The sequence below is a fragment of the Phacochoerus africanus genome, chromosome 3 (assembly GCF_016906955.1).
Source record: "Phacochoerus africanus isolate WHEZ1 chromosome 3, ROS_Pafr_v1, whole genome shotgun sequence".
Classification (NCBI taxonomy): Eukaryota; Metazoa; Chordata; class Mammalia; order Artiodactyla; family Suidae; genus Phacochoerus; species Phacochoerus africanus.
The window spans coordinates 73,344,185-73,368,958 of NC_062546.1; the positions used below are offsets into that span (position 1 = coordinate 73,344,185).

General features: G+C 37.9%; 1 protein-coding gene across 5 annotated transcripts in view; it reads right to left on the reverse strand.

Moving 5' to 3' along the window:
• The window catches only part of KYNU (kynureninase), a 125,233-nt gene extending 103,434 nt beyond the window's left edge, over positions 1-21,799 (reverse strand). For 2 of the 5 annotated variants that reach the window (XM_047772012.1, XM_047772010.1), the window contains exons 1-2: positions 21,660-21,799; positions 16,275-16,451 (exon numbers count right to left, since the gene is read on the reverse strand). In XM_047772012.1, coding sequence (XP_047627968.1) covers positions 16,275-16,443 — 169 coding nt within the window. In that variant the 5' untranslated portion in view covers positions 16,444-16,451; positions 21,660-21,799. Of the gene's footprint in view, positions 1-7,802; positions 7,847-16,274; positions 16,455-21,659 lie in introns of those variants that run through there. The other 3 variants (XM_047772011.1, XM_047772009.1, XM_047772013.1) reach the window with 2 other exon arrangements.
• Between the last annotated feature and the right edge of the window lie 2,975 nt (positions 21,800-24,774).

The following is a 24,774-nucleotide window of genomic DNA, read 5'->3' on the forward strand; positions in this document are numbered from 1 at the left end:
TAGATATAGACATTATATTAAAATATATCCAACTAATTCCTTATATAGTCATATTTCAAAAAGTCTGGAATAATTATCTTATTAAAAGCAAAACAAAGCAAAACAAAAGCTGAGATTCCTCACATTTAATTGAATTACTCATGGTCACAGAAGGTAGATTACTTTCAACTTAATATAGCTGCAGTTATTATAATATATGATTTAATTAGTCTGTTTAAAATATTTTAAGACAGAAATAAAACACATGTGAAATAATTCTAAAGCAAGATTAATACAGGCATCATAAAATAACTCTAGGTTGTTTTTTTTTCCTTTTATTACAAATTAAAGAGGAAACCTGGAAGTAATCATGTGATTTGACTGAAAAATAAAGGTAAGTTCCAAAGTTTTTTTTAAATGACTTGCCTACATAATGAATATTTTCTAAAATAAAATTGTTATAAAAAGGAACTCAGATGTTAAGTCTAAATATTTCATCACTGCAAATTTTTAAAAATTTAGTCCATATGTTTAATGTTTATTGTCAGTACACTATTAGCTAGATATTTATTTGTTAGAATATAATATGTTTGCTAATAACATTGCTCTGCTCTGTTTTTTAAAGTAAATGTTTATTGTTTTTAAATACAGTTAATTTTAATTGATTTTTTTTTTCTTGAGTGAGGGTTCTACTTCCTGCCTGTTATACTTCAGAAGTCTAATGTACAAGTTGATGTAAAGAAGCAAGGCTGAACTGAAGCCTTGGTCTATAAGATAAGGGAAAGCATGATTGCTCAAGAGCTGCTTTGGTAAAGCAGTGTCCTGAGATTGGTTGGTATGACTGCTGGGCTTTCATGACAATTTTAGGTAGGTTTAAGGGCATTATTACAGCACTCTACAAATGAGGAATTCTAGGCTAAAGTTTCAGCATACTGCACTTATTCATTTTAGAAATCTGAGCTAAGTTTTTAAGAACAAACAACGAAAAAACAGGAATTCCCCTTGAGGTGCACTGGAAATGAATCTAAGGACCATGAGGTTGTGGGTTCAATCCCTGGCCTCACTCAGTGGGTTAAGGATCCAGCATTGCCATGAGCTGTGGTGTAGGTCGCAGACACACCTCAGATCTGGTGTTGCTATGGCTGTGGTGTAGGCCAGCAGCTGTAGCTCCGATTGGACCCTTAACCTGGGAACCTCCATATGAGGCAGGTGCAGCCCTAAAAAGACCAAAAAAAAAAACCAAAAAAACCCAAAAAAAACCTCAAATAACAAGGAATTCTGTTCTCAAATTGAAGAAGAAAAATAAAAGAAAAAAAAAAAGAAAGGAAAGGAAAATAAAAGCAAAGACCCTCCTCAGAGATATACAGTGCTTTTGTAGATTGGTGAATGTGAAATGAAAGTGTTCCTGATTGTATTATAATCAGTAATAGAAAGCATAGAGATTCCAGCAGTGAAACTATAGAACTGGAAAACACTGTCAAAAAATAAATTGAATTGACATTTATATAATACTCCAGGAAACAATAGTTGAATAAACATTCTTTTAAATGTACATGGAGAATGCACCAAGACAGACTATTATTCTAGCTCAAAAACAAACCTAAACAGGAGTTCTATTGTGACTCAGTGGGTTAAGGATCTAGTGTTGTCACTGCAGTGGCTCAGGTCACTACTATGGTGTGGGTTCAATCCCTGGCCCAGGAAATTCTGCATACTGTGGGTGCAGCAAAATAGAAAATGAAAGTTCTGTGGCCATAATAACATTAAACTAAAGATCGGTAATAAAAAGAAAAATTTTTAATGTCCAAACACTTGGAAATTTAACACCACATTTCTAAATAAAACATGGGTCAAAGAAGTCTGACTTTCAAACCTTTGGGATCTACATTTAGGCAAGGAGTTCTTTTATGTTGTACTAAAAACATTAAGTCATAAAATAAAAAAAATTAGCATGTTAAATATCCTCAGAATTAAAAACCTTTGCTCTGTGAAAGATACTATAAGGAGAATTAAAATATAGGCTACATACATGGAAAAAATGTTTTCATATCATTTTTCCAACAAGTGACTTATTGAATATATAAAGAATTGTTAAAATTCAGCAATAAGAAAAGCTCGGTTTAAAAAAATGGTCAAGGAGTTCCTGTTTTGGCTTGGTGGAAACGAAACCGACCAGTATCCTTGAGTATGCAGATTTGATCCCTGGCCTCGCTCAGTGGGTTAAGAATCTAGCGTTGCCATGAGCTGTGGTGTAGGTCACAGACACGGCTTGGATCCCACATTGCTGTGCCTGTGGCATGGGCAAGTAGCTGTGGCCTAGACTGAATCCCTAGCTTGGGAATTTTCTTATGCTGCAGGTGCAGCCTAAAAAGCAAAAAGTAAATAAATAAATAAATTCAAAAGATTTGAGCAGATGTATTTTAAAGAGCATTTATGAACACATGAAAAGATAAATCTTAGGTTTATTAGTCATATGAATACCCAAGCAAGATATTACTGCATACATTAGAATGGCTAAAAACTAAATGAAACAACAAAAATCTGACAATACCAACTGCTGGTAAAAATGAGTGACAAAAGTTACTCCCATATAGTGCTGGAAGGAATGTACAATTCAAAATGATACAGCCTCTCTGGAAAACAGTTTGGCATTTCAATAAAAAGTTAAAAATACACTCAAAGTATGACCCCACACTCAACTTATAGTATGCTAAAACAGGAATTGACAAACTATTGTTTCTGTGCCAATTCCTCTCCATGGCCTGTTTTCCTATGGCCTGCAAACTGTAAATAGTTTTTACATTTTAAAATTAAATAAGGAAAAAAAAAGAAGAGAAAATGAATGTGTGTGGCCTGCCAAGAGGAAAATATTTATTATCTCTCCTTTCACACACAGGCAATAATTTTGATAAACAATTTACTTTCATGCAAGACCCTATGCATGAAGATGTATAGCAGCTATTCATAATCACCAAAACTAGAAACAACTCAAATGTTCTTTAATAGATGAGTGAATAAACAGTGGTGCCACATCCCTAAAATAGAATAGTACACAACAAGAGAAGGGAACACATTTTGATACAACTTTGATGGATTCAGAGACATCATCGGGGAGGAATACTATTCTTGAAAGATTGCATACAGTGTATGATTCCTTTTATATGACATTCTAGAAAAGGCAAAACTATATGGATGGAAAATACATCAGCAGTCTTCAGAGTTTAGTGGTGTAGAGAAAGGATTATGGAGGGCTAAAATGAAGGAGTTTTTTTGAGGGGTTAAGAAAGCATTCTCTATACTGATAGGAGATATGCTTGTATGATTCTATGTGAGAGTTAACACTCAGATTGTACGTCAAAAAAAAAAAGTTTACTGAATATACATTTAAATGATAGCAATATTAATAATAAACTCTCCTGATGAACAAGTAATTTATTTTGTGTTGTGATAATTAAAAAAAAATATTCCACATTCCCTCTTGAGCAGGGGACAGGTTCTTAGGCAGATGGATGAAAGCAGATCTTAGGATGGAATGGTCCAGCAGCACTTTGTTAAAGAGAAGCTTAAGTAAGAATAGGAGAATTAAAGAAGTTTATCTGTGTCTGGCTTAAATTAGTAAACTATGGCGTTAGTTAAAAAGAAAAAAATGTATATAGAAGGGTAGAAAGTATGTTTAAGTTATGGCTATCATATAAATTATCCCAGATCTGTATGTTGAATCCTGGAAAAATAAGAGTTTGGAGTAGATTTCTGACAAAACTTGAAAAGTCACTATTCAAATACTGACTATAGAAATAGTGATTTGAGTTCCTGCTTTGGTGCAGTGGGTTAAGAATCCAACTACAATGTGGCCATAATAAACAAATGAATAAATAAATAAGAAGAAATAGAGATTAATCTCAAGGTATTGCACGTGAAAAGGTACTGAGGCAAAATATTAACTCAGGTAGTCAGTATAGGAACATGGGCTTCGATGCATTCTTTGATATGGCCATTGATTAAAATTTGTGGTTTAAGGGCTCCAGGGCGTAACATCCCCATAGGCCTTGTTTACTACGGGAGCTCACCTATACCCAGATGGACATTAATCCCTAATACCCTATGACTTACTTTATGGGAAGACAAGGGCAAAGAAACTATGAGACTTAGGAGACTTACGGGACATTCCCACCCCTAAGACACTATTTGACAAGGACTGATATAGGTAATTGAACAAGGCCAATGGGAGAAAACCACATCTTTCTGCAACCCACATTGGTAAACCTCCCGATCTTTTAAGGAATAAAAACCCCTATAGGACAATAGAGAAAGGGGGTTCGTCTCACCCTTCCCAGCAGCCCTGGGAGCTATTTGCTTTTCTTCAATAAAGACTTGCTTGTTTGCTTGCTTGCTACCTCTGTGTTCATGGAGTTCATTCTTTGACCGTGAACCAGAACCCAGATTCTGGTATCAGGTATCATCTTTCCAGTACAAGACAGTTTTCTTAGGTGCTGGGAATGTTCTGTTTATTGGTCTAAAATCTCGTTATTTAGGTACGCTTACATTATGCAATTCAGATTTATTTGAGTTGTTCATTTTATTAAAGAAGAGGTCTATATTTTTCCATTCACTATTATTCAGAAAGTAATGAGTGGAGGCTTCTTTGTGTTGTTGTGTGCCTTAAAAGATTAAAGTCCCTGGCATTGTCCTAAGAGAATATTGCTGTCCTTTTTCTTTATAGAGATTCAATGCTATGATCCCAACAAGCTCCTTGGACTTTGAATATATTTATAGGAAGAAGATTGAGAAAAACCCTATGGTCACTACGGTCCACTTGCCTATACTCCTTATATACCCTTGTCTAATTGTAGGTCTTATAGTCCTTTATCACATCTGAAATGGTAAGTGGAAGCTCCCTCTGTCTTTTGTGTATTTTAAGAGGAATTTTATACACACTTGAGGGTAAAACTCCCTAAGGAAAAGAGTTCCCAGAACCAGGTAAGATCATACATCACCAGAGGCAAAGTTCAGAGTCTAAACTCTCTTTTTGGAAATCTTTTCTATTCTCGGATCTTTGTCCTCAGGTTATGGGATTGTGATAAGACATTGTCAGGAGGATGGAATGGTTGGATGATGATTTGAGATTTCTTCATGAATGCCTTTAGCAATTTACACTACCTTAAAGTCTTGGGTTTCATGAGGTGAAAAAGGTGGGGGCAGACAATGGATCCAAAATAGCTGCTAGCTGGCTTTAAATCACATTCATCTCTCTCCCTTTCTGTCTGTATCATAACTTCTTTTTCTTAATGTAAAGTAAAATCAAGCCTCTACCTTCCTTAAAAAAAAAAAAAAAACTGCTCTCCTTGTCATTTCAATCAGTAAAGTTAAAGAGATTTAGTAATGTTATTTTAAGTGCTTTAGAACACCACATTTTCCTTGTTCTTCAGTAGTTCTCTTCCTAGACTTCTTCCTTTGTCAGTGCTTTAAATTTTACTTTTACTAATGTCTACTAAAGCTAAATATGATACCTCCATAATATCAGTCACACCAAGAGCTTCAACTGTGCTGATGACTCTCAACGTTATATTTTCAAATTAAACTCAATTGCTAGCTGTGCCCTAAATTTCATACTATTCCTCCTCTGTACTAATAGAATTGATAACTTTGCATTCAGCTTCCAAGTGACACAGAGGGTTGTCACCAGTCATAGCCATTAAGCTTTAACTTGCTTAATGACTAATAAACTAAACCTGCCTTCACTAATCAAGCCAGCTTTGTTTTTTAACAAACATTTGCGTATTCTCTAAGTAGCACGCAGGCTAAATAAGAAAAAAATCATGCAGTCTTTAATCTCAGGGAGCAGATATTCTAATACAAAAGAAAAGAGAAGTTTACAAATAAGTCTACAAAAGAGAGTTCCCATTGTGGCTGAGTGGATTAAGACTCCAACATAGTGTCCAAGAGGATGCAGATTTGATCTCTGACCCCTCTCTGCATGTTAAGGACCAGATGTTGCCACAACCTGCACTATAGGTCACATATATGGCTTCAATCAGGGGTGGCTGTGGCTATGGTTGGCAGCTACAGGCCTCTGATTCCACCCAGAGCCTGGGAACCCTGGCACCATGGCCATTAAAAAAAAATTTTGGAGAAGGAGGCAAGATGGCGGAGGAGTAGGGGGACACACTCAACCTCTCCCACAAACACACACACAAAAAACACATCTACAGGATAAACAACTCACACAGAACAGCAACCAATCGCTGGCAGAAGAACCTAAGCTCCAATAACAGCAAGAATTACATGACATTACTAGGTAAAACATGGGAAAAGAGGAGAGTGAGAGAAAGGGAATCCGAGCTGGACGGACACTCCTGAAAGGGAACTGTGGAGGAGAAAGAGATCGTGAACCCTGGAAAGTCACCTAGATCAAGGGAAAATCAACTGAACCGGAGGAATCTCCAGATGCAGAGAGGAGTGTAGCAGTAAGTTGGAGTTCTGAAAAGCAGAGCGAGAACCAAACAGATCATTTGAACTATGGGCACAGTCACCAAAAATTGAGACGCCTGGGGGCGGGGGGGCCTGGGCATTGAGACCTCGGCTCCGGAGGTTAGTCCCCGGGAAAGGGCTGGGGGGCACGGAGTGGAGTGGAGACTGCTTGGGAGGTCTAGAAACCAGTCTGTCAAGTTTGATGGGGCAGAGACTGCCTGGGAGACTAGAAAGCAGAGCATCGCAAGGGGGAGGGAGCAATACACTAAGGGCAGAGAAGTGGAAAGCCACATCAGAGGGAACCTGGGAGAAGAGCCGGGTCTGCGCCCGTGCTGGGGAGGGGAGAGAAGAAGGGCTGGGCCCCCATAGAATACTCCCCATGCCACAGCGAGCTTACCGGCCCACTAGCTATCAGAAAGCTGTGCTTCCCAGTGCATTCCCCCCCTCCCCTGGCACCCCTTACGCACACACCAGACCTGGGGCTGCCTGCCTTCCAGGAGGGCTGGCCTCAACAATTGCCGGAAGCTACCACCACAGGGGCTGTCCCTGCCTGGGCCTGCTTGCCCTTCCCAGGGGCTACACCCCTGCAGAGCAGCACCAAACACCGCCAGTCCCTGGGAAAAGGCCTGCAGCCCAGAAAAGCTAGAACAAGCTTGGCCAGGCCGTGAAAAGATCTGCCTAATTCTTGGACAGTCCTTCTGAGTCGGGCTGCTCTGGGGAAGAGACTCTTGGGTTCACAGCGGCCCAGCTAGCCACTCCAGCCCTCGGGGGGTGCCGCACCCCCGGGGAACAGCTGCTGAGCACCCCCAGCCCCCTGCAAGAGCCCCTGTAGCCCAGAAAAAGCTAGAACAAGCTCGGCCAGGCCATGTAAAGATCTGCCTACATTCTCAGACAGTCCTTCTGAGTCAGGCTGCCCTGGGGAAGAGCCTCTTGGGTTTGCAGTGACCCAGGTAGCTGCTCCAGCCCTTAGGGGGTGTGCACTCCCGTGGAACTGCTGCCCAGCACTGCCAGCCCCCTGAAAGAGCCCCACAGCCCAAAAACACCAGAGGAAGCTCTGCCTGGCTGAGTGAAATCTGCTCCCATCGTGGTGTGGATCTCCCAGTCCTGTCTGCCCTCAGGAAGTCCTCCTTTGCTTCAGAGAGACCCTGTTAGCCCTGCCAACACTCCAGAAAAGCCACACTGCCTCAAAAAAAAAGACTGACCAACAATGCCAGCCCTCAGGAAACATTCCACGGCAGTGACAAGGCAAACACTGCCCAGCCACGGAGAGTACAACTCCACCAGGAAAAAGAAAACAACAAGCAAGATGAAGAAGCTGAGAAACCACCCCCAGTTAAACCAACAGGAGAACTCACCTAAAGCAGTCAACAATGAAACAGATCTCTGCAGTCTGACAGACCTGGAGGTCAAAAGAGAAATAGTGAAAATACTGACGGAATTAAGAGAAGATATGAACAGTAATGCAGACACCCTCAGAAAGGAACTAGAAAATATAAGGAGGAGCCAGGAAAAACTAGAACATTCATTTGCAGAGATACCAACAGAACTAAGGGCAGTAAAAACCAGCCAAGAAAAACTAGAAAATTCATCTGCAGAGATACAAACAGGACTAAGGGCAGTAAAAACCAGAATGAATAATGCAGAAGAACAAATTGGTGATATGGAAGATAGAATAATGGAAATCACCCAATCAGGTCAGCAGACAGAAAAAAACAAATCAAAAAACATGAAAGCAATATAAGAGACCTATGGGATAATATAAAGCAGGCCAACCTACGCATAATAGGAATTCCAGAAGGAGTAGAAAAAGATAAGGGGATGGAAAATATATTTGAAGAAATTATCGCTGGAAACTTCCCAAATCTAAGGTATACTGAGTTCAGGAAATAGGAAGCACAGAAGGCCCCAAACAAGTTGAACCCAAATACACCCACACCAAGACACATTATAATAAAAATGGAAAAAGTTAGTGATAAAGAGAGGATCCTAAAGGCAGCAAGAGAAAAGCAGAATGTTACCTACAAGGGAACCCCCATAAGATTATCAGCTGATTTCTCTACTGAAACTCTACAGGCCAGGAGGGAATGGCAAGAGATATTTAAAGTGCTAAAAGGAAAAAATATGCAACCTAGAATACTCTGTCCAGCAAGAATATCATTTAAAATAGAAGGAGAAATAAAAATGTTTTCCAACAAACAAACGCTAAAAGAATACAGCAATACAAAACCCAGGCTAAAAGAAATACTGAAAGGGCTTCTCTAAACCAAAAAGAAAGGAAGAAAAGAAAGGGAGGAAAGAGGAAAAAAAAAAAAAGAGGAGGAACTAAGATTGAGGAAACCACAATCAGAGAGCAGTCACTCAAATAAGCCAGCATACAGATTTAATCATGAACATGTCTCAAACAACATAAATTTAAAAAGAAAAAAAAAAGAGTCATCAAAATCATAAAATGTGGGCAAGGGATGTTAGGAAATAAATAGACCCTTTTTGTTTGTTTGTTTGTTTCTCTTCTTAATTTTAATACAGTAATGAAGTGTTTGAACCTACAGGACCATCAGGCTAAAACACACAATTATAGGAAGGGGTTAGCATACTTAAAAAACAGGGCAACCACAAGCCAAAACCAAATATTGCATTCACAAAAAAAATGAAAATAAAAAACACAAACCACTCAAACAGATAATAACCGGAGACCATCCAACCAAAAAGAGAAAGGAAGAATGGAGAACCACAGAATCAACTGGAACACGAGGTTCAAAATGGCAATAAATAGTCATCTATCAATTATCACTTTAAATGTCAATGGACTGAATGCTCCAATCAAAAGACACAGAGTGGCTGAGTGGATAAAAAGGCAAAAACCTTCAATATGCTGCCTACAAGAAACTCACCTTAGGACAAAGGATACATATAGATTGAAAGCAAAGGGGTGGGAAAGAATATTTCATGCCAATAGACGTGACAGGAAAGCAGGAGTTGCAATACTCATATCAGACAAAATGGACTTTAAAACAAAAGACATAAAAAAAGACAAAGAAGGACACTACTTAATGATTAAGGGATCCATCCAAGGAGAGGCTCTTACTATCGTCAACACATATGCCCCAAATACGGGAGCACTCCGATACATACAACAAATATTAACAGACATAAAGGGAGAAATTGATGGGAATACAATCATAGTAGGAGACTTTAATACCCCACTCGCACCAATAGACAGATCCTCTAGACAGAAAACCAGTAAAACAATAGAGATCTTGAAGGAAACAATAGAAAAGTTAGACTTAATCGATATCTTCAGGACACTACATCCAAAAAAATCAGAATACACATTCTTCTCAAATGCACATCGAACATTCTCAAGAATCGACCACATATTGGAACACAAAGCTAACCTCAACAAATTTAGGAGCATAGAAATGATCTCAAGTATCTTCTCTGACCACAATGCCATGAAAGTAGAAATCAACCATGGGAAATGAAATGAGAAAAAACCTACTACATGGAGATTAAACAACATGCTACTAAAAAACCAATGGGTCAATGAGGCAATCAAGAAGGAAATTAAAAACTACCTTGAAACAAATGATAATGAAGACACAACCGCTCAAAATCTATGGGATGCTGCAAAAGCAGTGCTCAGAGGGAAATTTATTGCAATACAGGCCTTTCTCAAAAAAGAAGAAAGATCCCAAATTGACAACTTAACCCTCCACCTAAATGAATTAGAAAAAAGAAGAACAAAAAAGACCTAAAGTCAGCAGAAGGAAGGAAATTATAAAGATCAAAGAAGAAATCAATAAAATAGAGATTCAAAAAACAATAGAGAAAATTAATAAAACTAAGAGCTGGTTCTTTGAAAAGGTAAACCAAATTGACAAACCCCTGGCCAGCCTCACTAAAAAGAGGAGAGAAAGAACTCAAATAACCAAAATTATAAATGAAAAAGGAGAAATCACAATGGATACTGCAGAAATACAAAAAAACCATAAGAGAATACTATGAACAACTGTATGCCAACAAATTTGACAATCTGGAAGAAATGGATAACTTTCTAGAGACTTACACCCTGCCAAAACTGAATCAAGAAGAAACAGACCAACTGAACAGACTGATCACTAGAAATGAAATTGAAGAGGTCATAAAAACACTCCCTACTAATAAAAGTCCAGGACCAGATGGCTTCACAGGAAAATTCTACCAAACAGTCAAAGAGGAACTGGTGCCCATCCTCCTTAAACTCTTTCAAAAGATTGAAGAAGAAGGAACACTCCCAAAGACATTCTATGATGCCACCATCACCCTAATTCCAAAACCAGACAAAGATACCACCAAAAAAGAAAACTATCGGCCAATACCTTTGATGAATATGGATGCAAAAATTCTCAACAAAATCTTGCCAACCAAATCCAGCAACATATCAAAAACATCATACACCATGACCAGGTAGGGTTCATCCCAGGTTCACAAGGATGGTTCAACATACGCAAATCAATCAGCATCATACACCACATTCACAAAAGAAAAGTCAAAAATCATATGATCATCTCAATAGTCACAGAAAAAACATTTGACAAAGTCCAACATCCATTCATGATCAAGACCCTCGCCAAAGTGGGTATAGAGGGAACATTCCTGAACATAATCAAAGCCATTTATGACAAACCCACAGCAAATATAATACTCACTGGGGAAAAACGGAAAGCCTTCTCACTCAAATCTGGAACAAGACAGGGATGCCCACTCTCACCACTGCTCTTCAACATAGTTTTGGAAGTCCTAGCCACAGCAATTAGACAATCAAAAGAAATAAAAGGCATCCATGTAGGAAGAGAGGAGATAAAACCGTCTCTGTATGCAGATGACCTGATACTAGACATAGAAAACACTAAGGACGCAACCCCAAAACTACTTGAACTGATTAATAAATTCAGCAAAGTAGCAGGATATGAGATTAACATTCAGAAGTCAGTTGCATTTCTGTATACCAGCAATGAAACAGTAGAAAAGGAATACAATAATACAATACCTTTTAAAATTGCACCTCACAAAATCAAATACCTCGGAATACACCTGACCAAGGAGGTAAAGGACTGATATGCTGAGAACTATAAAACTTTAATCAAAGAAATCAAAGAAGATGTAAAGAAATGGAAAGATATTCCATGTTCATGGGTTGGAAAAATCAATACTGTAAAAATGGCCATACTACCCAAAGCAATCTACAGATTCAGTGCAGTCCCTATCAAACGACCCATGACATTTTTCACAGAACTAGAACAACAATCCAAAAATTTATACGGAACCACAAAGACCCAGAATCGCCAAAGCAATCCTGAGAAACAAAAACCAAGCAGGAGGCATAACTCTCCCAGACTTCAAAAAATATTACAAAGCCACAGTCATCAAAACAGTATGGTACTGGTATCAAAACAGACAGACAGACCGACCAATGGAACAGAATAGAGAACCCGGAAATAAACCCTGACACCTATGGTCAATTAATCTTTGACAAGGGAGGCAAGAACATCAAATGGGAAAAAGACAGTCTATTCAGCAAGCACTGCTGGGAAACCTGGACAGCTGCATGCAAATCAATGAAACAAGAACACACCCTCACACCATGCACAAAAATAAACTCAAAATGGCTGAAAGACTTAAATATAAGACAGGACACCATCAAACTCCTAGACGAGAACATAGGCAAAACACGCTCTGACATCCACATCATGAAATATTTCCTCAGGTCAGTCTCCCAAAGCATTAGAAATAAGAGCAAAAATAAACGGGACCTAATCAAACTGAAAAGCTTTTGCACAGCAAAGGAAACCCAAAAGAAACCAAAAAGACAACTTTCAGAATCGGAGAAAATAGTTTCCAATGATGCAACCGACAAGGGCTTAATCTCTAGAATATATAAGCTACATATACAACTCAACAGCAAAAAAGCCAATCAATCAATGGAAAAATGGGCAAAAGACCTGAATAGACATTTCTCCAAGGAAGCTATACAGATGGCCAGCAAACACATGAAAAAATGCTCAACATCGCTGATCATAAGAGAAATGCAAATCAAAACAACCATGAGATACCACCTCACACCAGTCAGAATGGCCCTCATTAATAAGTCCACAAATAACAAGTGCTGGCGGGGGTGTGGAGAAAAGGGAACCCTCCTGCACTGTTGGTGGGAATGTAAACTGGTACAGCCACTATGGAGAACAGTTTGGAGATACCTTAGAAATCTATCCATAGACCTTCCATATGACCCCGCAATCCCACTCTTGGGCATCTATCCGGACAAAACTCTACTTAAAAGAGACACATGCACCTGCATGTTCATTGCAGCACTATTCACAATAGCCAGGACATGGAAACAACCCAAATGTCCATCGACAGATGATTGGATTAGGAAGGTGTGGTGTATATATACACAATGGAATACTACTCAGCCATAAAAAAGAATGACATGATGCCATTTGCAGCAACATGGATGGAACTAGAGACTCTCATACTGAGTGAAATGAGCCAGAAAGACAAAGACAGATACCATATGATATCACTTATAACTGGAATCTAATATCCAGCACAAATGAACATCTCCTCAGAAAAGAAAATCATGGACTTGGAAAATAGACTTGTGGCTGCCTGATGGGAGAGGGAGGGAGTGGGAGGGATTGGGAGCTTGGGTTTATCAGACACAACTTAGAATAGATTTACAAGGAGATCCTGCTGAGTAGCATTGAGAACTATGTCTAGATTCTCATATTGCAACAGAACAAAAGGTGGGGGAAAAAATGTATACATGTAAGGATAACTTGATCCCCTTGCTGTACAGTGGGAAAAAAATAAATTTTAAAAAATTGTGTAATGCAACTGCCATGAGAAGTTCAAAGTGTCTATAAAATTAAGCTTTTAGTTAAGAAATGCTCCCTTGTTTTTCTTGTGGATGTTAGATATTTGAGTCAAAAATCACCTAGTCATAAATATAGCTTTTCTAGTTTATGCCTTTATTTAACCTAGCACTAGCTATTGTTGAATGAAGAATTCTAGTTTATGTTGAAAAGCACACTTTCCCATATTTTGTTTGATACCTCATATTTGTCGCTGTCTTCTGAGACTAACGATAGTTGAACTGAAAAGTCTTCATTATGTTATAAGGAATCCCGGATACAAACTCAAGAGTGGCAATTTTCTATGTCAATCTTAAAAACCAATGTTAAATATCACAAAGTCAGAATAATAGTCGAACTTTTTTGGATACCTTATTATTATTTTTTTTTTTTATTTGTCTTTTTTTTGTCTTTTTTGTTGTTGTTGTTGTTGTTATTGTTGTTGTTGTTGTTGCTGCTGCTATTTCTTGGGCCGCTCCCGCAGCATATGGAGGTTCCCAGGTTAGGGGTTGAATCGGAGCTGTAGCCACCAGCCTACGCCAGAGCCACAGCAACGCGGGATCCGAGCCGCGTCTGCAACCTACACCACAGCTCAGGGCAACGCCGGATCGTTAACCCACTGAGCAAGGGCAGGGACCAAACCCGCAACCTCATGATTCCTAGTCGGATTCGTTAACCACTGCGCCACGAAGGGAACTCCTGTCACTTGTCTTTTTAAGGCTGCACCCATGGCATATGGCGGTTCCCAGGCTAGGAGCTGAATCAGAGCTACAGCTGCCGGCCTATGCCAGAGCCACAGCAACTTGAGATCCGAGCTATGTCTGTGACCTACACCACAGTACGCGGCAACGCCAGATCCTTAACCCACTGAGCAAAGCCAGGGATATTGGGCATATATCCGGACAAAACTCTACTAGTCGGGTTTGTTAACCACTGAGCCTCAACGGGAACTCCTGAATAGCTTAAATTTAGCTTTACTAAAATGGTTGGCAGTGTGAACTTGAATAGCCACCAGGCTTATCTTCACCTCTATATCCTTGATGCTCACTTGCTCACTTTATTCTTATCACAAATGTTATCTTATCAGTGTTTCCTTCCTGAGTAAAATAACACTCTTCCCACCCTCCCAGACCTCAGGACACTTAGAGCACTACCCCACAAGGTATACATTACATTGTTTGTAATTTTGATTATCTGTCTCTTCACACTAGCACGACAGTTCAGGTTTGTTGCTCTTTAGTTCACTGATAAACTGTTCTGAGAACAGTGTCTCGAGCAGAGTAAGTGCTTAATATTTATCTGTTGAAAGGATGAACCTTTAGAGAGTAAGGAACTCCTAGACTGAGAATAATGAGAATAAGAATTAACAGATTCAGTTCTATATGATACCACCCTAAGTGCCATCTTGAATCAGAGTCTCTGATTTAGTAATTCTGGGGTGGTGACCAAGAACTTGCTAGTTTTGGTAAATTCCCTGGTGATCTACATGTGCTGGTTAAGAGACCACACACTTTGACAATAACTAATTTAGAAAAACTCTTGGGGTTAATGAAGTACATTGTTTTTATCATTCAAAACTTTTATTGAATCAATTCATCTTCTTTCCCTTTATATTTCTTTAAGAATTAGCAACAATTTAACCTAGATTATAATTTTTAAGTTATTTCCTATTAGATATATAATTAACAAATGTGATACCTATAATCAGAATGCTAGAGTCAACTCTTAAGTATAATAAAGTGATTAGATGTACTTTACTCTCTCTACCTGAGTTGTTTTTTGTTTGTTTGTTTGTTTGTTTTGGGTTGCCCTGCAGCAACACCAGATCCTGTAACCCACTGTTCCAGCCAGGTATTAAATCTCTGTCCTGGCACTAAGTTTTGAACCAAATCGTCCTTTAATTCTAGATTCTAGAAAGACATAGTTTTTTTCTGTGATCTCAGAGCACTTCCTTTACAACTGAATTTTATCTGGTCTCATCAATGTCTTCCTCAATTGATATTAAGCAACTTTAAATTGGATATAGAGCTTCCTCTTATTTTATCCTTCTATAATTCTACAGGGTGCCATTGTATGTTACATAATAAAAATGAGCCAAATAAGACAGTTATGTCACCCTGTCTCATAAATCATGTCTTAAAATCATATTAGCTTGGACTATGAGTATCTAAAATTGTACCTGCCTTACTTAACCTCAAGGAAAAAGGAAATTAGACTGAGTTATAAAGTATGTGAAACTCATTTGTATGGAGCAATTCCATTCAACTGAGTAGCCTTTTGATCAGTGTAAAATGGAGCAAAGCCAGATACGAAACATTTTGTTTAATACCTGTGCTACCTGTGTTCTTTTTCTTAAACAGACCATCCCTCATATCCCTCCCAAAAACAAGAACAGAGTCAGTCTAGTGATATGCATTTCTTAGGCATTGATTTTAGTTTATTTTCTGGAAAGTCTTATATATGCCACAGCACACAAAGATGGCTATTTATATGACACCCCTGCTAATATACCCAAGTTCCAAAATAATATTTCCTCTTAGACAAACATGCTATCATAAACTAGGTGCCATAAAATAATAGATATCCCAATACTGTATTGAAAAGGAATTGTTTTGAGCTCTAAGTGCTTACAGAACAAGTAAATGTATCCGCCTATAATTTTCAATCAGGCACTCTATTGTTCAGAGAACTAGATGACAGTATAAGAACTCTCTATGTATTTTGTTCAGGAGAGAGGAGGAAACAAAGAATCTGAGACTAAGGTAGGGTGACAGGTTGATTTAGCACCACCAGGAACCTGCTGTTTTTCAGATACAATTGCAGTGACTCTATTATGTAACAGAACAATGATTCTCAAAGATTTATGATAAACATACACAGTAGCAAATAAAAGTTAATAAATTGATTAAGTAAAAATCCTTCCACTATTCTTACTTGGAGGAAGATCCTGCTTTTTGGGAATATAAAAACACTCTCTGAAGTGCTTCATCTTATCTTCCTCATCGAGGCGGAGGGCGACCCTCTCATCTGTTGGGTGACATCTAAGTTCAGATGCAATGCGTTGCAGTGTGTCAGCTGGTAACTCAAGAGGTGAAGATTCCATTACTAGTTCTCCTTTAAAAATAAATTTTAAAAAATTAAAAATAATCTAGCCACCATCATTCTTTTCCTGTAGAAAATTAGCCTTTTAGGTTAAACACTTTGTTCTAACTAAGATGTTCATCTTACCAGTCTCACAAGTAATATAATTAACAATCAGCATTAAACCCCATGCCTGAGTTTTTCTCATGTATATCATAATGAAATTAATAGTAGCTTAGGGATGTTGAAAAGACTGAGTTAGGTGGTGGTGCTCAAAACAAAATAAGCTCTCAATAAATGTTGGCTTTTTCCATTTTTATTTTTGGGAAATGGTCCAAATTAGTGATTTTTAAACATATGTAATGTCATCACATTTTACTTTAGGTGTCTTTCTGGGGGTAACAGTAAAGATGGTTTTGTCAAAGTGTAGAATAAAAGTGCCCCACCTGCCTTATCCTTCTCCCTAGCCCACCTCCACTACCCATCCCCAGTGATTCTTGTATAATAGTTTTAAAAATATGGACATTTATACAATAGAATCTTAACAAATTCTTTACTGTGAATAAAAACAGTATTGATGAAGAAGTACTTAAATACCTTAAATAATGTTAGTTATTTTTGCCATATGAAGACCAAAGAGATCCTATTGCTGATAATAAGAAACTGCTCTTTCACAATCATATATAACATCTTTGAACAAAGAAGGACCCTGTGGTGTTTCTTGAAACTGCATTCTGTTTCACTTAATCATCATTTAACACTTCCCATCTTTTTGGAAAGAAAATTTAAATTTCTGAAGGGGACAATAATGGAGATTTACATTTATTTGTATTAATTTCCCAAAGTTTCAGTTTTTTGAAATTGAGCAAGGTTTCCTGTTCAAGATGGAAGAGCAGGAAGACTGTAAACTCACCCACACCACAGACATACTGAGTCTACAGCTACAGGTGGAACAGTTTCCTCAGGAAAAAACCAAAAGGCTCACTGAGCATTAACTACACATTAGAAAAATAAGGAAACCACATTGAAGTGAGGAGGAGAGGCTGGGACCTTCACACCCACCTCTTGCCTGTGTGGCAACCCACAATCAGGAGGCAATCAAAATCTGAAGCTTCTCCCAGAGGACCAAAGGGTCCAAACTACACATCAGATACCTCAACTCTTAAGGTATTTATGATACAAGAGCCTGAAACATCAAATTTTGAAAATCAGTAGGTCTGGACTCCTAAGACCAGTAGGGATGAGTGTAAGAGGACAGTAATAACTCTTAATGAGCTTGTGTGCTCAGATTCACCTGTCCCAGGACAGCCAATGATGCTCATAGGCATACCAATCATGCTTAGCCTTAAAGTGAAGGAAACTCACCTGCTTATATTAAAACTTTGGCCTGAGAAGTAGACATCTAATTTATTTTATTTTATTATTTTATTTATTATTTTATTTTATTTTATTTTATTTTATTTTATTTTATTTTATTTTATTTTATTTTATTTTATTATGTTTGGCTTTTTAGGGCCACACCAGCAGCATATGGAAGTTACCAGACTAGGGGTCTAAAGAGAGCTACAGCTGCCGGCCTACACCTCAACCACAGCAACTCAGGATTTAAGCTGCATCTGCTACCTACACCACGGCTCAGGGCAACGCCAGATCCCTGACCTACAGGGTGCATGCCAGGAATTGAACCTGCACCCTCATGGATACTAGTTGAATTTGTTTCTGCTGTGCCACAGTGGGAACCTCCTGGACATCTAATTTAACACACACATCTAGAAGCCTGCTGGAAAATGCCCTGGGGACAGAGACTGCTGGGTGTTAGGAAATATTATCAGACTAGCTTTCTTCACATATTTAATGCTTTTTTGACTCCATATATACTGTCCTCTATTTATTTACTCTTTGAACAGATATTTATTGAGAAACTCCAGTGTGGTTTCAGCCACTTTGCTGGACTCTTGATTCACCAAAGACAGCACACCGTTTTGTCAATGGTCTGTCAGTGACTTGCTATACAAGCTCTAACTCTAGCCCAACAGTCATTATGGTGTTTAGCTGAGCATATAATCCAATTTTTTTCAGGAATCTGAGCTGTGAAATATAGCTATTCATTTGTTAGAAGCAAAAATTTAAAAGAATTGTAGAAAGAAGCAGTAAAATGGTAGGGTCTAGAAGGTGTATTGTCATGAGTGATTCATTTTTCAGAGTCAAATGGAACCACTGACTGTTAAAACATGAAGTGATTCCAACAGCGAGTAAGAATCACTTAGTTACAGGATTGCAAGAGATGAACTAGCTATGGCTTCTGAAAAAGTGCTAGACAAGCCAGTCAGGAAAGTCACTGAATCCTTCCATGCAACAAACTATGTGCAGGACTTGGGAGGCCACTAGGGAGGCTGTTCCAAAAAGCTCATGAGCTGTTTTTCTGCCTGTCAAGTGTGTTCTTGCTATAAACCCACTATGTGTAGTAGCTTGATTGACTTGCTGGTCCATCCTACTGAACTGTATTCTACCTGAGGTCTTGAATTTTGTTTAATTTGTCTTTGTAGCCACCTCATCCCTGGGCAGTGTCTTTTAGATAGAGTGCTTCCTCAAAATGGCAATTTTGAATGAGATACACAAAATATCTTGGTGAGTTATTTGACGAGATTAATGACTGTTAGTAAAGGAATACCCTCCTCATTCCAACCAAAGGAGAAATAAAGGTATATTTTCAGTGGACTTCAATCAAGAGAGCATGACTTACATTTGAGGCTTCCTTTGGAAAATCAGCATTTTCAGCATTTTCATTGGGGTTGACTCTAAATTCTAAATAGGTTACCTAAGTAAACAGATTAATTTGCTACTGTCACATTCCCAGTAAAATTCCATTTCCTTTATTAAAAAAAAAAGATATTCAGAAGTTCTCATTATGGCACATTGGAAACAAACCTGACTAGTATCTGCGAGGACTTGGGTTTGATCCCTGGCCTCGCTCAGTGGGTCAAGGATCTGGGCATTGCTGTGAGCTGTGGTGTAGGTATCAGACTCGGCTCAGATCTGGCATTGCAGTAACTGTGGTGTAGGCCAGCAGTTGCAGCTGTGATTCTACCACTAGCCTGGGAACTTACATTGCCGTAAATGCAGCCCCAAAAAGCAGAAAAAAAAAAAAAGAAAGAAAGATATTCATACTAACTATTAAGCCTCTTTATATTTGTTTCTTATTTAATCCTTGCAACAATTCTAAGAGTTCAGAGTCAATTTCTCCTGTTTCAAGAGCAAAGTCTGTAATCAGAGTAGAAACAAAAGTTAAAGGGAAAGATAATAGAACTCAATTTGGGAATGCACTTTGCCTGAGAAGCTAAGTCAGCTGTGCTTGTCTGACAGGGCATTTGGGTAGAATGTGCATTCCTGACCTGAGACTTGAATTTTCTTTCATCTTGTTCCCCTGATTTTTTTTCTCCAATATTTCTTTGGCTCTTTCTCTCCCTTTATTTCTTTTTTAAGCCCTGTACTGTCTGCAAAGCACCACAGGCTATAAATCCATCTACTCTTTTAAATCAATCCTTCCAAGTCTCAGACAGGCAAAAGGTAGCTGGTCCTACTGATGGGCCTGTTATAGCCCAGGTGTCAAAACCTCACCTGCACTGACAAGATACCTGCTGGCGAAACAGTCTTTCTAGAAGAACGTACTTGGTCTCACCCTGCCATCATGCACTGCTTTCAACAGAAGTATAGATAATCCTGAGTGCCCAACACAGTGCCCTCACTCCAAGAAAGCAATTTATTAATTTTTATAAAGCAAGATTTATAACAATTCCTACTTAATTCTACACTTACCCCACCATTAAGAAAATTTGTACTTCAAATCATAATTTTTTGCCTGATTGGGTTTACCATTTGCAGGTAAATGGACATGCTCTTATACAGAAATAAAGAAATTCAACCCAAGTTTAAAGAACTGCACATTTTATATTTCACTTATTTAGTGTTAATTTTATTAAGAAAGTGGGCATATACACATATGATCTTAGTCACGTCGCCTAACATTTCTGTGTTGCAATGTTATATAAAACTAATTTAAATTCTACTTTAGAAGATTATGGTTAGGATCAAATAAAATTAAGTATATTCCTTTATAAAGAGATCAAAGATAATCTCATGTTTTCATAGTAATACCTTGTGATTAAACTTGCCATTTTATCCTCAGTATAGCTTTTGAAATTTTGTAAATTGCATTTTCAGTTTTATTTACACAGCTAAAACTAAAGCAGAAACTTTTATAATCGTAAAAACTTTTTTATGGGATCATGGAATTCAGGAACTTCTAATCACCCACAGGTCTAAGGTTAAATAGTTAAATAGTACTGTGAGTATCCAGTGGTTAATGTTTACACAGCTTCAGGTTTCATGCCTGAAATGACCAACTTATTCACATGAGTTCAAAGTTTAGAACCTGGTAAAGCAAATTAGAAAGAAAATGTGTAGCTTTTCATTGAGAAATAAAATATTGTTTAACATATATGCACAGAGCAATGCTCTTTAAGGATATCATTTTTTGATAAATGTGACATCACTGTCACAACTGCATATTTGATATCTAAGATTATATGTTACATGCTGAGTTTTACATGAAAAATACAATGCATTTTCACCAATATTACTACTTAAAAAACACCACTTCCTCCTCAAAATAAAAGCAAGAAAGAAAAAAAGAAACTCTTAGTTATATTGAAAAAAGTGTATCAACTCTCCATTCTTAGGCAAACATTTCACAAAGTGAAAGGGGAAGAAATCTTGCTCAAGAAGCAGACATTTTTCACTTCTCTAAATAAATATTTCATATGACTAATAGAACCGTAAGACAACTGGAGTTACCAGAAAACACAGGACCTAAAGCTTATTTAATTGTCTGAATTTTGATTTTAAATCTTACCATTTAATAAGTACTAAGATTATCTTTACTCAATTATAACCATCTTTTATAGATGAATTGATGGGTACTATTGATAGTAATTCTTTCTTTCTTTCTTTTTTTTTAACTATATTGGTAAAAGTCTCCTAATTTAAACCACACTTTGGAAAGTGGGGATTGCACCATTTTTATGAAAATAATTTGGAGGAAGAAAAAAGTATAAGAAACTGGCAAAAAGAACCTCTAAAGCATTATAACAAAGATTTTAGTAGAGAGACTCTCCTTTTTGGAAAAGTCACTGAATATATATTTGTGTACACAGTGTGTATCAGTCTCTAAGGACTTACCAGCTAGGATTCCAGTGGGGTCCACAGCTCCCGTGTCTCTTCTTCAATGAAAATAAAACTTCTCAAAGTTCCTTATAAATTTATAGTCAGACTTCTGACTGAGAAATTGAAAGCACTTTTGCTCAGACTCCACCCTTTGGGGAATTTGTGACCTAACTTTAGTTCCTCTCACTCTATGTATTTGGTTTACAAGTCTCCTGTCACTGATAGACAGCTAAATAAAATGCTGCTCCTGCTATTTCAAACACTAGAGGCTCTGTTTAGGGAATTGTCCCCTAGGAGCTTTGCACTTTAGACTTAGGCAAACACTTCTTTGTCCGCCAACTAAGATCTCTGGGAATTTGAGCTATATCCTATAATAATTCTATAGTAAGTAGATTATCCTCATTTTAATGTAAACTGAACCAATGAGTTTATCCAGGAACTAAACCCCCAAAATTTGCACCTCTTCCTTGTTATGGGTTCTGGAATACATCAAGAACTAGAAAAAGTTATTCCCCAACTCTGGGAGACAAGGAAAACTTGGATGTTGAGGCAGTACCCCACTGCCAAATATATTGTGAGTTTCAATATAAAAAGCCAGAGTTTGAGGTTTAGTGAATTAACATTTTAGTCAAAAGTTTAATGTTGGCCCTCAATTCTAGAATATATTTTATTGCCCCATATGTGCATTTTAAAAACTCCTAGATCATAAATCTAGACAGTTATCAAATCAATCAAGAAAGAAAGTTTGAAGATCAACTGGAAACTAATCTAGGAAACTTCATGAATGGAAACTGTTCCTGTAAGCCTGTGGGATATCTCTTGTTCGATCGTCCTTAGCCCTTTATGCTTATTCAGGAGCTTAGGTCTTTTGGTGAATATCCTGTTAGGTATTAAAAACTAAGAGCAAAGAGTTTCAGAAGTAAAGTCAAACATAGAGACTGGGCCTGAATAATTGAATCACTTGTACATCTTCACCTTGTTAAGCCTCCACAATACACCAGGTATAGCATAATTTGATTCAATCATCTTTCCCATTCTCTGTCATGTAACTCTGGACAAGTTTCCTAACCTGTACCGAGGCTCAGTATTCCCTCCATCAAATGGAGACATAAAAGTACATTTCCTTCATGGTTAGTGAGATATAAAAGAAAGCATGTAGAAAGCCAGTGCACCAAGACACATAAGTTAATAAGAAACATATCTTTTTTTTCTTTTATTTTCTCTTAAATTAACCAGACCAAAGGTACTACCACACAGTGTCCAAGAGTTTGGGATAAAATAAATGAAATTACTTTCACACAAATAAAATGAACAGTGAAAAGAAAATATATTTCATCTCATCAATCCTATCATTATGATAATACTATATAATAAGTAGATGGTCATAATTTTATTAAATTAGTTTATTTTTTTTCTATTTTTTTCCCCACTGTACAGCAAGGGGATCAAGTTATCCTTACATGTATACATTTTTCCCCCACCTTTTGTTCTGTTGCAATATGAGAATCTAGACATAGTTCTCAATGCTACTCAGCAGGATCTCCTTGTAAATCTATTCTAAGTTGTGTCTGATAAACCCAAGCTCCCAATCCCTCCCACTCCCTCCCTCTCCCATCAGGCAGCCACAAGTCTATTTTCCAAGTCCATGATTTTCTTTTCTGAGGAGATGTTCATTTGTGCTGGATATTAGATTCCAGTTATAAGTGATATCATATGGTATCTGTCTTTGTCTTTCTGGCTCATTTCACTCAGTATGAGAGTCTCTAGTTCCATCCATGTTGCTGCAAATGGCATCATGTCATTCTTTTTTATGGCTGAGTAGTATTCCATTGTGTATATATACACCACACCTTCCTAATCCAATCATCTGTCGATGGACATTTGGGTTGTTTCCATGTCCTGGCTATTGTGAATAGTGCTGCAATGAACATGCAGGTGCATGTGTCTCTTTTAAGTAGAGTTTTGTCCGGATAGATGCCCAAGAGTGGGATTGCGGGGTCATATGGAAGGTCTATGGATAGATTTCTAAGGTATCTCCAAACTGTTCTCCATAGTGGCTGTACCAGTTTACATTCCCACCAACAGTGCAGGAGGGTTCCCTTTTCTCCACACCCCCGCCAGCACTTGTTATTTGTGGACTTATTAATGAGGGCCATTCTGACTGGTGTGAGGTGGTATCTCATGGTTGTTTTGATTTGCATTTCTCTTATGATCAGCGATGTTGAGCATTTTTTCATGTGTTTGCTGGCCATCTGTATAGCTTCCTTGGAGAAATGTCTATTCAGGTCTTTTGCCCATTTTTCCATTGATTGATTGGCTTTTTTGCTGTTGAGTTGTATATGTAGCTTATATATTCTAGAGATTAAGCCCTTGTCAGTTGCATCATTGGAAACTATTTTCTCCGATTCTGAAAGTTGTCTTTTTGGTTTCTTTTGGGTTTCCTTTGCTGTGCAAAAGCTTTTCAGTTTGATTAGGTCCCATGGGTTTATTTTTGCTCTTATTTCTAATGCTTTGGGAGACTGACCTGAGGAAATATTTCATGATGTGGATGTCAGAGCGTGTTTTGCCTATGTTCTCGTCTAGGAGTTTGATGGTGTCCTGTCTTATATTTAAGTCTTTCAGCCATTTTGAGTTTATTTTTGTGCATGGTGTGAGGGTGTGTTCTTGTTTCATTGATTTGCATGCAGCTGTCCAGGTTTCCCAGCAGTGCTTGCTGAATAGACTGTCTTTTTCCCATTTGATGTTCTTGCCTCCCTTGTCAAAGATTAATTGACCATAGGTGTCAGGGTTTATTTCCGGGTTCTCTATTCTGTTCCATTGGTCGGTCTGTCTGTCTGTTTTGATACCAGTACCATACTGTTTTGATGACTGTGGCTTTGTAATATTTTTTGAAGTCTGGGAGAGTTATGCCTCCTGCTTGGTTTTTGTTTCTCAGGATTGCTTTGGCGATTCTGGGTCTTTTGTGGTTCCGTATAAATTTTTGGATTGTTTGTTCTAGTTCTGTGAAAAATGTCATGGGTCGTTTGATAGGGACTGCACTGAATCTGTAGATTGCTTTGGGTAGTATGGCCATTTTTACAGTATTGATTTTTCCAACCCATGAACATGGAATATCTTTCCATTTCTTTAC